General features: G+C 42.3%; 1 protein-coding gene across 1 annotated transcript in view; it reads left to right on the plus strand.

Moving 5' to 3' along the window:
- LOC148477375 (uncharacterized) overlaps nt 1–13,933 on the plus strand; it is a 30,125-nt gene extending 16,192 nt beyond the window's left edge. The window contains exons 2-5 of the mRNA XM_088456829.1: nt 3,067–3,383; nt 12,341–12,589; nt 13,284–13,300; nt 13,633–13,933. Of these exons, the coding sequence (XP_088312955.1) occupies nt 3,092–3,383; nt 12,341–12,589; nt 13,284–13,300; nt 13,633–13,716 (642 nt within the window). The 5' untranslated portion in view covers nt 3,067–3,091 and the 3' untranslated portion in view covers nt 13,717–13,933. The remainder of the gene's footprint in view (nt 1–3,066; nt 3,384–12,340; nt 12,590–13,283; nt 13,301–13,632) is intronic.
- Nucleotides 13,934–14,351: the final 418 nt, after the last annotated feature.

A 14,351-nucleotide genomic window follows, 5' to 3' on the forward strand; every position in this document is an offset into this window, starting at 1 on the left:
TATATGTGTATGGGATTGTAGTGCTGATAGCTCAGGTACTGAGGGGAAAGGGTACTTATCACCATCTGGTACAGAGGCCATTATATGAGTATGGGAATGAAGATGGTAATAAGTTTATTTAAACAAATGAGATATTTATCTCCAAACACGTTATAGAAATATGATCTGGAGAAAAGTCCCATTAGTGACAATGGCAGAAACTGTCATTTCAGTAATCTGTGAAAAGTTAGAGAAAATATAGATTGCTCCATACTTCTCACTGCACTTACATATGGAGAAAACCTAAATATAACATTTTCCAGGTTTTATGTTGGAGAAATGAGATAATTATGTTTATTAAATGTTCCCCTCATAAACATATGTGCAGTGTTCAATTCCTCAATTACCATAGAGTACCGTATACTTTATTTGTACAAAACGAGTATTTATTGCTCTGAATTTTGACTTTTAAAACACTGTTGCATAAATTTAAATATGTTTTCATAAGTGGGTGTGTTTGAGACATTGTTATCCAATCAGAAGCAACCTGCATTCATCATCATCATTATCAGTTTTCAACATGCACCAGGGTTTTTAGCACCACAAGTCAGCTCCTGCCAGGCAGGTGCATATGGAACTTTTTTCACCGGTCATTTTAGTTGCAAATCACAAAAACATCCTCCTTAGAAAAATGTTACAGAGATGGTTGTGACGGAATGGGTATGAAATACCTCCGGCCGCATGGCCGGCGGTTAGATTCCCATCAGCGGCAGCCCGACATGAGCAGAGTTCGGAGCAACGGAAGCCCGACAGCACTGGAAATCCTGATCGAGGATAGGTGAGTATCTACTAACCTAACCTAAACCCCCTAACCCTAACCCTCCTTAGGGGTGCCTAACACTAACTTCCCTCCCAAGAGCCTAACCCTAATCCCCCCTCTAAGTGCCTATCCCTAACCATCCCCTTCCCCGCTGCCTAAACCTAAGTCTCCCCCGGGGGTGCCTAACCCTAACCCTCCCTCCCCCTATACTAACCCTAACCCTCCCGTGGGGGTGCCTAACCCTAAGTCCCCCCCGGGAGCCCTAAACCTAACCCTCCCCCCCGCGGCTGTCCACTCGCGGTGCCCAGCATCACTACGATCGGGATGCTGGGCGCCGGTCTCCCGGCGTCGGGGAAATGCGAGTGTCTACATCTAGATGCCCGGCATTTCACCCTTGCCGGGATATGACAGTCGGGAAGCCAGCTGCCAGTATTTATGCAGTCTGCTTCCCGATTGCATACCGGTTGTGACATATTTATGCTGCTTCTTATTGTGAGAAATGGACTTCCCTCTCCTGCATGATGCCTTCTGCCGAGATACACCAGCACCATCATTCCCAATGCCAAGTTCAAACGTAGGGACCGATTCCAAGATTTACACAATGCTGATATTTACACCGATGGAGCGGTTATTAGCCACACTGTGCACACTCAGTGATTAATTGCAATTACTCTCACACATGGGATTCACTCAGAGACATGAAGTAAGCGTTTGGGGAAGTAAGGGGGTGTGGTTAGGCAAATGCAGGCATGTCAGAACTGTTTAAACTATTTTCCATTGGCATGCATAAATTAGCCACTGCGCCTCCCTTTGCAGCATGAGAACTCTCTGTGTGACAGGAGAGATATGAGACCGGGCAGACTTCACTCAAAAACAGCAATGTTGTGCAATCTGATAGTGCCTTATATGAGCTACATGTGCCATCTCCTTAGGGTATGAGAACACCCATCATCACGGACAGTGAGTCCCAGCACACAGCAGCATGTGCTAGGCTGCTGTATAGGTGGAAGGAGTGAGGGAGGAAAAGGGAGAGCGGCACCAGACCCGGGCCCCTCTAGCAAGCCTGGACCTGGATAAATAGTACCCGCCCCCCTCACTTTCGGCGCCCCTGGTTGCACACTGTCCCTGCATCCAACCCCTGTCACTCTCTGTCTTACACCCAGACACTTGTTTGTTGTTTTTTATGTATGAATAGTGGGGTGTAAATGTATGTTATGTTGCATTAATGTGGAGGGCAGGAAATTGTATCACCGCCATCCACTTGTTATTCTGTAATCTCCTCTGTAGCAATTATTCAACATGATGCAGAGAATAAATACACTTCTGCAGCTCTCCAGAGTCCTGCGCTGATTTGTACACAGAACACTTTACACACTCAGCCTCATCCTCTTCCTCCTCCTCCCCCTGCTCATCAACCTCCTCCTCCTCTTCCTCCTCCCCCTGCTCCTCCACCTCCTCCTCTTCCTCCTCCCCCTACTCCTTCACCTCCTCCTCTTCTTCCTCCTCCACCTCCTCCTCTTCTTCCTCTTCCTAATCCTCCTCCCCCTGCTCCTCCAACTCCTCCTCCTCTTCCTCCTCCCCCTGCTCCTCCACCTCCTTCTCCACCTCCTCCTCTTCTTCCTCTTCCTCCTCCTCCTCCCCCTGCTCCTCCACCTCCTCTTCCTCCTCCTCCTCCTCTTCCACCTCCTCCTCCACTTCCACCTCCTCCTCTTCTTCCTCCTTCACCTCCTCCTCCTTTTCCTCCTTACCTCCTCCCCCAGCGACTCCTCCTCCTCCTCTTCCTCCTCCCCCCTCCTCCTCCTCCTCCACTGCTGGATGCTGAAGCTCATTCTACCCTTCTGTATACAGAAGTGTAAGAATCGGGCAACATGTGGTCCTATGGCCTCTGTGGCATCACACATAACAACACAGCTCTGGGACTGCTGAGAATTGTAGTTCTACAATGTTACTAGGACACGCCATACAAGGTACAGTGATATGTCCTAAGTAGATTGGTTAGACAGAGCACAAAGACAAGGGGTATTGATTCATTATTATATTAGTATAATTATGATGCTTCCCCATGCCCACCCATGGGTTTATACTTTGGCATGTGGTTCCTCCACTGAACATAAACAAAGATCAATAAGAAGCCACAAGAGACCATCAAGCACTTGTGTCCTCCATAGGCTGGACAGACACCCGCCATAGGGTAATGCTATATAATATGTGATGTCACTGAGGGGAAACTATGATACATTACATGTAACATCTCTGTCCTCTTACAGGAAATCCCCTCCTTAATAGAAAGAAATGGTTATATATAAGAAAATCACAGTTGGGATCTTCACCAGAGAGGCACAGAACACCTACCAATGGTTCATCGACCTACTTGTTTCTCCCGAGTTTAAGCGAGTGGTTCTAGATGTTCGACCAGTTCATGTGTCCAGCCAGGTCTGTGGTGGTTCCACGATGTTTGATAAGGAGATATCCAAGTGCACATTTGCTGTCCTGTATCACACAAAGCTGAGGGGAAGGTTAAATATCACAGATGTGACAGACTCTCTGTATGATCTTGAGCTCCGTGATTTATCCACCAGGCTGGGTAAGAGATTGGCCTCATCTACAGATGGTTTAAACTGTATATAACAGGTCTGTGCAGCTGTCTAGACCCGGGGAAAAAATAGCCCTATTCAGAGGGGTACAGAGTTGCAAACGCTGGTGTGTATGTCGGCGGAGTTGCTGGGGCGATAATATGCAAATGCTAGTTTCAGCCTTCACCTGGTGTACTAGCCTGCACCTGTATGGAGAAGTATTGCTGCTTAATTCTGATGCCATCTGCCCCATGCGCAACAGCGCAATTCTGCACGCAATCTATATAATGCATGCGCCATAGAGGTGTTTAGAATATATTGCTCATACGCAGAAGCAAATAATCACTGAACTACATGTACATTGCATTGGATGCAGTTAGTGGGTACCTCTGAATTAAGTACAAGAGAGGAGCATACTGTGTAATGGTATACTGCACACATTAAATGCACTAAAATAATTTATACTAAGCAAATATATAATTTATACTATTCAAATAATGAATATATATATATATATATATATATATATATAATTAGATATATTTCAGAGGATGCGCATAAAACATGTGCTATATTGTGAACAATAAATCTCACTTGAGTCCAGCAATAAAAACTGAAAATGTCAGTATCCACTTTTCTTTAAATTACACACCAGGTCCTAGTTCATTAGTGTGAGGACCGCAGCTCTCCTTAAATATAAGACCGGATTCCAGGTCCAAACAGTCTGTCAAAATATAATGGAAAGAGAGCGCTCCATGGTGCAGATAAAAAACACTCTTTAATATCACTCATAGATAGTTATCAAGCATACATCTGATAAGGTACTGCTCGTACCAGATAAAAAACAGTGTGGGCTGGTTACCACGTGGTGTAAATAAGCATACTCCACCGGACAATCTCCAACTCGCGCTGCCAGGATCCGTCGGGTACACACACCCCGCCGCTAGACACTGGGAACAGGCCGCTGCAGGTCGGACCACGTCAGTCCTGGATACGCTGCCAGGGATGCCGGGGATCAGTTCCATGCACGTCACAAAGCCCCGCCCTAACGCTTTTCGTAATAGACTTCGTCAGAGGGCTGGGCTTCGTGACGCAGTAAGTTCCTTAATAAATGGCAGATCAGCCAATCAGTGTGGGGATTTTCATCCACACCTTTCTTAACACTAAAATAATCGTGTCCATTCTAAATATAAGAAGGATTTTTTGGAGAGACTGTAATTGGGCACCAGTCCACACATGTCTTACATAGAACATCTCTTGATATACAGCGATCAATATACAAACACATCATTTTTTACAAAACCTATATTTCAAGGGACATTAAATTACATGAATAAAAACCCAAGGATATTAATAAAAACAGTAAGTATATTACACAGTCATTTATATATCCCTTATAAAGGGAGTTATTTCTATCCCCTCATTTAGACCCTTTGGTATCATAGTATCTAACGCTAGAATCCAGTATGTCTCCCTTTTTATTAAATCTCTATCCCGATCACCACCACGGTTGTTAATATTTAGTTTCTCAATACCCTTAAATTTCAGGACCTCAGGATTGTTGTTATGATAATACTGGAAATGCCTTGGAAGGCTATGATTCATTAATTTATTTCTAATATTTCGCGTGTGTTCTAGGATCCGGATTTTTAGAACCCTCTTCGTTTTCCCTATATACCTATATCCGCAGGGACAGGTGATCATGTATATTACAAACATGGAGTTGCAATTAATGAAACTTTTAATTAAGTATTCTTTCTCTGACTCTTTTCCACAGAAGGTTTAAGCACCTTGTTCAGCTAGTTTACATACCTTGCAACTGCCACATGTATAAAACCCTTTTAGATCTCCAAAGGGATTTTTTATAATACCAACAGGTTCAAGAAGTGGATCTAGTTTGCTTTTGGACACATACGATTTGATATTCTTGGCCCTTTTGAACACCATACTTGGACCACTAGGAAGATAATTTGAATTATGTTAGCTCCACTATTATAACTCATAACAAATGGACAGAATAAATTATCTTTAGATTCCTGATCAGTATTGCTGGCTTTCATTATATTTCTCTTTTTGGTATTATAAACCAGTAAATCTTTTCAATCTTTATCTCTCGCTGTTACCCTTGCATGTTGAATAATATCTCTGGGGTAGCCATGTTCTAAAAATCTCTGATTATAAATTTCAGATTGTTGATCAAATCGTTCAATAGTGTTACAGTTTCTACGAAGCCGAACAAATTGGGATGCTGGTATATTTCTCTTCCATTTATGGAAGTGACAACTGGAAAATTCCAGATAGCTGTTACAATCAACTTTCTTAAAAAATGTGTATGTTTCAATTTCCTTTGTTTTCTCAAAGTTAGTGGTGTCTAGTACCAGATCTAAAAATTCAATCTTACTGTCATTATAAGTGGAGGTGAACTGTAGATTAAACTCGTTCACGTTAATATCTTTCATAAACTCCTCAAACTCTGTTTTATCACCACTCCAAACCATCCGAATATCATCTATAAATCTTTTAAATAAAATAACAGACTTAAAACCCTTCTTATCAACCAAGGTTTTTTCCCATACACCCATATATAGGTTCGCTAGGCTCGGTGCGCAGATCGTGCCCATCGCTGTCCCGCACGTTTGCAGGAACCAGTCCTCTAGGAACGTAAAATAATTGTGTTTTAACACAAAGTTCAAACAATCACATATAAAATCTGCCAATTCCAACCGAATATCAGGATCATCCTTCAAACACTCCCTGACACTTTCAATTCCCTTATCATGGGGGATGGCCGTGTACAGAGACTGTACATCTATCGTACACCATTTAAAGTCTAATTTCCATGTTAAACCATTAATTATCTGCAAAACATGGGTTGAATCTTGTATGTATGATGTAAGCTTTGAAACATACTTCTTGATATATGTGTCTACATACTCTGACACCCTAGAGGTAAGGGACCCAATCCCAGAAATGATGGGACGTCCGGGCGGTTTTGTACTATTCTTATGAATTTTCAGAATCTGATACAATGTAGCAATTCTTGGTGTTTCATTTAGTAGATATTTATATTCATCTTTAGTAATACATTTGTCACTTAAACCTCTTTTCAAGAGAATTCTTAGATCATCTAAGTACATCATAGTAGGATTCCCCTCCAATCTCTTATAAGACAACGGATCACTTAACAGTCTAACAGATTCATCCACATAATATTCTCGATCTAAAATTACAATCCCACCCCCCTTGTCAGCACTCTTGATGACTATATTTTTGTTGTTCTCAAGATCCCTTAGAGCTTGGAATTCATTTTTATTCAAATTCATATTTTTCATCATTGTACCTCCTCCTTTAATTTTATCTATTTAATTTTTTACCATTTGGGAGAACATTTCTATGTATGGTCCTTTCGACTCTATAGGGTAGTAAGTGGATTTTACTTTAAGGCCAGAAGTTACATTATTTGTTCCCAATTTTTTATTGGAGCCTCTCCTTTTTTTATAAAGTGCCGCTTGAGGGTTAAATTCCTTATATAAAGGTTTAGATCAATATAAAAATATATCTTATTTAGTGGACAGGATGGTGCAAATGTTAGGCCTTTTTGGAGTACCTGTTTTTCTATCGGTTTTAAAACCTCTTTAGACAGATTAAAAATACCAACTTGTGGAGTTTCCTCTATAAGAATCTTTTCTTTGGTGCTCTTTTTGGTAATTCCCTTTCCTCTACATCCTCTATACGTCTTTTTTGACTCAGAGAGGTGTTGATACCATTTCCTGTTTCCCTGTGTTTTACATATTTTGGATGGTCTAAAAAAACCTGGTTTTCGTTTTCACGATCATCATTATAAGATTTTAATCTGCTATAGCGATTTTCATGTATATAGCCTTTCATAGTGTCCATATTCCCATCTCTTTTAATTGAGGGGATTCTCTGTGTCCTTTTAAATGGTATCTGATTCCACACAAACGGATTTTTGTTTTTATACATAGTTTGAGAGTACCTGTTCCCATGCTGTACATGGTGTTCCTCCCTTTTCTTCCATTTATTTGAGGTGGACATTTTCCTACCTTGATATGGTAATTGAGCCCTCATTATTTGTGGTACATTAGTGTTTTGTTTGACTTTATTGGTTTTTCTTACTGTATACCAGTTTCTCACCTCATTATTTAAATAATCATTTTTATCACGTTGAAATTTTTTAGATTTTATATCTATAATTTTCTCCTCTATATTGGAGACCTTTCTCTCAATGTCCTCTTTATATTTAATAAATTGTTCTTCTTGCTTAATCCCTGTATATCATTTTCTAAAATGTTTAAATCTTTATCAATTTCTCTTAAAACCTTTTTTTTTTTCAAAAATTAGTAATCTCATTAATTCAAACGAACATTCATCTAGGATTCGCCACCATTCTTTCATAAATTTGGGGTTATCCAGATTTGTAGTGGGATTCTTTGTTAACCTAAGGCCTCTTGGAATCCTACCACATTTTAGATAATTCTCAAGGCCCATAATGTCCCAGCAGGTTTTTGTCTCCTTAATTAGGGGACTTTCCAATTTTTTCATAGAATCATCCTCCCTGCATGGAGACTCAAAATTAATACCTTGATTGCTAGAAATATTATCAATTCTCCTCAAAAATCCTTAGACATTCCTTTGATCGTTTTGATCTTAGGTCACTATTTCTGAACATTTTGTTTGATTAAATCGCAATGTCTACTACAGCAAATTTTAAAATATAACACCACAACATATATTTAAAATACTTATGAATCAGCAGCACCCCTCTGTTTGAATCCCTAGAGTAGATAATAGATATATTTCAGAGGATGCGCATAAAACATGTGCTATATTGTGAACAATAAATCTCACTTGAGTCCAGCAATAAAAACTGAAAATGTCAGTATCCACTTTTCTTTAAATTACACACCAGGTCCTAGTTCATTAGTGTGAGGACCGCAGCTCTCCTTAAATATAAGACCGGATCCTTGGGTTTTTATTCATGTAATTTAATGTCCCTTGAAATATAGGTTTTGTAAAAAATGATGTGTTTGTATATTGATCGCTGTATATCAAGAATATGTTCAGGAACAAAAGAGATGTTCTATGTAAGACATGTGTGGACTGGTGCCCAATTACAGTCTCTCCAAAAAATCCTTCTTATATTTAGAATGGACACGATTATTTTAGTGTTGAGAAAGGTGTGGATGAAAATCCCCACACTGATTGGCTGATCTGCCGTTTATTAAGGAACTTACTGCGTCACGAAGCCCAGCCCTCTGATGAAGTCTATGACGAAATGCGTTAGGGCGGGGCTTTGTGACGTGCACGGAACTGATCCCCGGCATCCCTGGCAGCGTGTCCAGGACTGACGTGGTCCGACCTGCGGCGGCCTGTTCCCAGTGTCTAGCGGCGGGGTGAGTGTACCCGACGGATCCTGGCAGCGCGAGTTGGAGATTGTCCGGTGGAGTATGCTTATTTACACCACGTGGTAACCAGCCCACACTGTTTTTTATCTGGTACGAGCAGTACCTTATCAGATGTATGCTTGATAACTATCTATGAGTGATATTAAAGAGTGTTTTTTATCTGCACCATGGAGCGCTCTCTTTCCATTATATTTTGATATATATATATATATATATATATATATATATATAGGATTCTTCATTCATATCAACAGCCATTTTCAAATAATTTACACTTACCTATTCAGTAATAAGGAAGCAGATATTACTCAGTTTTCAGTTTACAATGACCCGGGCACAGGATCGTATATAAAGGTGATAAATATTAATACTGGTATCAGTAGTGGCTTACCTGTCAACTGTCCCGCATCCAGCGGGCCAGTCCCATTTTTCGGTGCAAGCACACGGAATCTGTTCTCATGTGTACGGACTGCCTGGAGTGCGGGGCACGCCCCAGAGTGACAAAAATGGTGGTAATAGTGAGGCTCCTCCCCATTTCCAGAGGATCCACCCCTTTCTCCACAAGCAACACCCCCTTTTTGACCTGACCCGCCTTGGAATATTAAAATGTTGTTGCCCGCACACAGGACATTCTGGGGCATCAATTTTATTAAAGTGTGTAAAGTCATGCAGTAGGAAGATTATTACAGATCCCTGCTGCTGATCCCTTTCACTAAGAACCTGATTCAGACCCGCTCGCTAAGGCGCGTTCACGATATTTGCTCAGTGCGTATGCATATAATTCGCAGTGCGTGTGCGCAAGCTAGTCTTTGTGATCTGTTTTTGGTTGCTCATAATCCACTATCATGTCGCTGCTTTGAGTGACAGATTGCGCCGTTTGTGGGTGGTAACTGGGGAAAGTGCTTGTAAATGGGGGAGTGGTGTTGCGAACGCTGGCATGTCAGGCCGCCAAAATGTCGTTTAAAGGGCGTGCATAATTAGCAAAGTAGCGTCATTGTACACGTCACCTGCATGTATTTCAGCCAGCACTGATCGCTGTGCTTGCGGTGGGGAAAGGCAACCACAAGGGCTGCGAGCAGCTCCGATGGCTCACGATGGTCCTGATTAATCCTTCATTTCCCGGAGATGACGTGTGTTGCGAGTGGCAAGGGGGTGTCTTCAGACACTTGCGAGCGCACTTTGCCGTAGCTCGCTAATACATAGTGGGCATCCTTACGCGATGCAGTGCCAGTGCTTAATATAAATGTCCAGCCCCTTTTTGCCAGCGAGTGATTGCATCTTACGGGTGGGTCTGAATGAGCTCCTAAGGCCAAAGAAGTCACTGATGCCTGCAAGCTGCAGGCTGTTATATTTATCACTGTTTCCTTCACTCCAAGGGAATTAAGAGGCCAATTCAGACTCACTCGTTAGGATGCGTTCGTAGTTTCGCACACAGCCAGCCGAAGTTTTCAATGTGCGCGTGCTCGATCCAGTCCATGCAATTGCGAAACGATCGCCCCTTAAGCATAGATGGCTCGCTAGACTGAGTGACAGGACAAGCCATTTGTAGGTGGCAACAGGGGATGGTCGATGGAAACTGGGGAGTGGTGGTGCGAACGCAGGCGTGTCTGAGCGTCTTAACGCCATTTCCGAGGATTGCAGAATTATTATGAAGCATCATTGTACACGTCACTTGCTTGAATTTCACACTGAAGCACTCGCAGTGCTTGTGGTAGGGTATGGTCAACCACAAGTGCTGCGTTCGCTTCTGATGATACTCGATGTTACCAATGGCTGCATACACTTCTTGGAGATGACTTGCAAAAGTGGGCATCTTAATACAGGCTAGAGGGCATCTAAATACATAGTGGGCATGCTAACGCTTTGCTGTGTGATCACGGGATTTGCATATTTTGGCTGTGTGTGAATGCATCTAGCGAGCGGGTCTGAATCGAGCCCTAAGTGTGACAAGTTATCTGTTTGTTGCAATATCCTAACTGGAGTGACACCAGGGGGCGCTGCAGGACAGATGGCCGTCTTTGCTCCCTCCTACCTGTTCTTGCAGTGTTCCCTACCTACTGCTGCTGGTGCCTTGAGCTCAGTTGTTGGAATGTTCTGGCTCCACTTGGGAAAGTGATGGGTAATATTCCCCTTATGGAAACGTGAACAATGAGTGAGATTCACATCTAATAAACAGGCCTTCTCTCCCCCAACAAATCCCAATATTAAATTAACAGCATTCATATCTAATAAATACACCTACACCCCCCACCTTACTGCATAGAGCTCTAACATGTAAATTCATAAAATGTGCATTTAGTAGACAGGATTATTTGTCCCAGACCTTCAGTAAATTAATGACCCAAATTGGTCCCAATCCAGCCCCACGTCTACATTATAGCCCCCTAAATTGCGCCAAAATACTAAGTTAGTAGTAACATCATCCCATAAATGAATTGATCCCCTACACCAAGACCCCAACAATAAATGAATAGCCCCAACCCTCCATTAAATTAACAGTCCCCAACCATACTACATTAAGAGACTGCACGACTTACCGGTTTTACATGTACTGTAGGTAATAGGGGAATTATCCCGACCCCAGAATGCAGAACGCTGGCCTGATGAGGTAAGTATGGACGCCCGTCCTCTTAGCCGCAAGGGGGAGAGTTAGCTTTATGGCACCTTGAGGGGGCTTAGTAGTAAAGTAGTAGAGTGATATAAATTGTGCTGACCTGTCATCCTTAGGGTCAGTTATATTGTGGTGGACAGGTTTGTGCATCTGTTTGTCCATATATTTACATTACATTGACCAAAAGTAATTTGATTTGGTGCTGGACCACCAACCTGAGGCACCCCTGCAAGTGTCCCGAAACACCCAAGGGTGCCACGGCGCACAGTTTGGGAACCTCTGGGATACGCCCTTGTTGTCCCTACTGCCTGTGGAGAGAATGTAAGGAAGCAGATAGCATTGAGGGGGCAGCAGCCTGTGGATTGGACCTTTCTTTCCATACAATAGAGAGACAGTTACAGGTCTGTGCCGGGCAGCAGAAAAAAAATGAGGGTTGCCCAAAAACATGGTAACTTACACAAAAAGGGGCGCAACCCCCCGACCACATTGCTTTATTTATTGTGACTGGCAGAGGGCTCTGCAGCAGTGAACGGCTCACAACCTACTATGGTCCTCCAGGTATGCCCCCTATAGCTACTACCAACATGGACCTTTGGAGCAATCATTACCATAAGCCTAAAGAGAAGCCAGCTATGGTTATTGTGGTTATTGTGTAGTATATTTGGGACTTTCAGTACTACCACTGTTTCCACTGCCAACCAACTGGGAAACCAACGTGGCCAATACCAAATATATTTCGTGCTTATTAAACAAAGTAAGAACTTTAATTAAATCACAATATAAAAATGAAAAAATGATTATTACTCAGTTTGCCCCGGATTATATTATAGTATACATCTGCATGGCACCAAATCATTTTGTAGGAATATCTCATTGAAATAAATGGGGACACTTGGACTTTCTCTGAGCTTGACATCATTGTGTTTTGCAGGGAAGACGAGAGTCATTGTATTGGTGGATGATGTGGAAAATGATGACCCAGAGGTAACGAGCCGGATTTTGAGAGAACAGCCATCAATTGCTCAGTGGGCCGGGCTGTTAACGGTCTTAAATAAAGATGAGAAAGCCTCATTAGGCCGAGGGGCTGGCGGATGGACCTCAGGCTCCAGCTCATATCATGGAAATGGGCAACTTACAATGAAGCAGAAGATAGAAAAGATGAAATTACAGATGAGAGAAGGTAAGTGCATTGCCTACTGTACACAGCTGGACTTTAAAGAGATAACTGAAAAGACAACATATACAATCAGCCCTCTACATGCACTGAGGCTTTATAGATTCTTTTAGATTAGCTTTTCACATAACGTCAGCCATCTTTGGGCAGCTAGGAATAGGTGGGAAACTGGCCATGTACTGGAGGAACATGCTCATTGTGCTCCTAAGAACTATTGTGTCACGTCATGTTTTAGACGGTACTTAGTATATTGGCTGGCTGGCTCAGTGTTTATTGTGAGGGGCTCAGTGAAGCAGCTATGAAGGGGGCAATCAGGGCGCTATGCAGGGGGTAATGGAGAGGGCAATCAGAAAGTTATGTAAAGGCAATGAGATGCAATTGCAGGGATAATCAGATAAACCAAGCCTGCAGTTTTTTTTGCCACATCCATTTTGCCATTGCCGTAAGCTGGTAGAAATCCTGGGACCACTTGACTGTATTTGCCCCCCAGGCTAGAAGTTGCCAGCCAGACCCAGCCAGCACTAGAATAAAAGTAAATAATGCTTTTTTTATTATCTTTTTTACACTAGAATAGTGGAATTAGACGTACCCAAACTGATGGTAAATTTAGGTGATGATGATGTTTCGCTAAATGCAGCACAAATTTTGTAATATATATTATATGTTATTTCTGTGACGTTATCTTTATTTTGTATTGCAGCACGACGATACAACTGGGTAAGTACTGTAGCTCCCATTGTGTGTCTCCAAAGTGTACGTACTGTATATCTATATATACTGTATATATTATTTCAGTGAATTGCACATTTCTTACCTGAAACTCACTTATACTTCACTATGCAGGACTCCAGAAAATATTTTCTGATCATCCTGGTTTGTCCTAATATTTAAAGTTTCTAATCACCTCTGATCAATGTCAGGCTGCCCCCATTAGCTGAAATAATCACACGTTAGTCAATGCTTAGAGATAATCAGTGCCAAGTGTCAGCTTCAGGAGAATCCAGCTTGTGACCAGACTTTTGATATATTTTTCTTTCCTTGTTTTGCAGCCAGTTTTGGTGTCAATCTTTGCAGTTTTTTTGGGCAGCGTTTTGCTCATCATTATAATTGTGTTTTCCACAAAACGTGGATAATAAAAACGTGGACCACAGTTGGCTCGAGATGTTTTCACTCTTCAGATGAACCTTGATGGACAGAAGGACATCGGCCATTCTACAAGTGTGGATATTTTTTTCAGCCAGACTATCAAATGATAACAATTGAATCCCATTTCTTAATGTACAGTGTTTGGGGGGTATATGTGACTCAGTGTTGCACAAGATGAGTCGGTGTGTTATGGTGCATACAGTATATTGAACATGGAAGTAGAGAAAAGAAAACGGGGTCTTCTTCTTAATCCATAATAATGTCTACTGCAATTACATAATAATGTATATATTCCTCTCTTAGGGTGGGTGCACATCTAAGTGACCGGCAATCGTGCCGATGCTCAGGGAATTTGCCTTCACCCTGGACATCGCATGATTACCGGTACACACTTAAAAGATTTAATGAATGACGAAACAATCACCGTTCCCACCTTTATTGATATGTACAGCCTCACATGCGATATTGTATGATCACACGAGGGGTGCCGAGAGAGGGGGGGGGAGCGGGTACAGATTACCTGGGCCCGGGCTTCCTGAGGGGCCTGGCGGGGGCCCGGGCTGGCGCCGCCCCCCCCCCCCAACCTCCCTCACAGCAGCCCAGCACACAGCGTGTACTGAGC

This window comes from Taudactylus pleione, unplaced genomic scaffold (assembly GCF_031769625.1).
Source record: "Taudactylus pleione unplaced genomic scaffold, aTauple2 ptg000720l, whole genome shotgun sequence".
Taxonomy (NCBI): domain Eukaryota; kingdom Metazoa; phylum Chordata; class Amphibia; order Anura; family Myobatrachidae; genus Taudactylus; species Taudactylus pleione.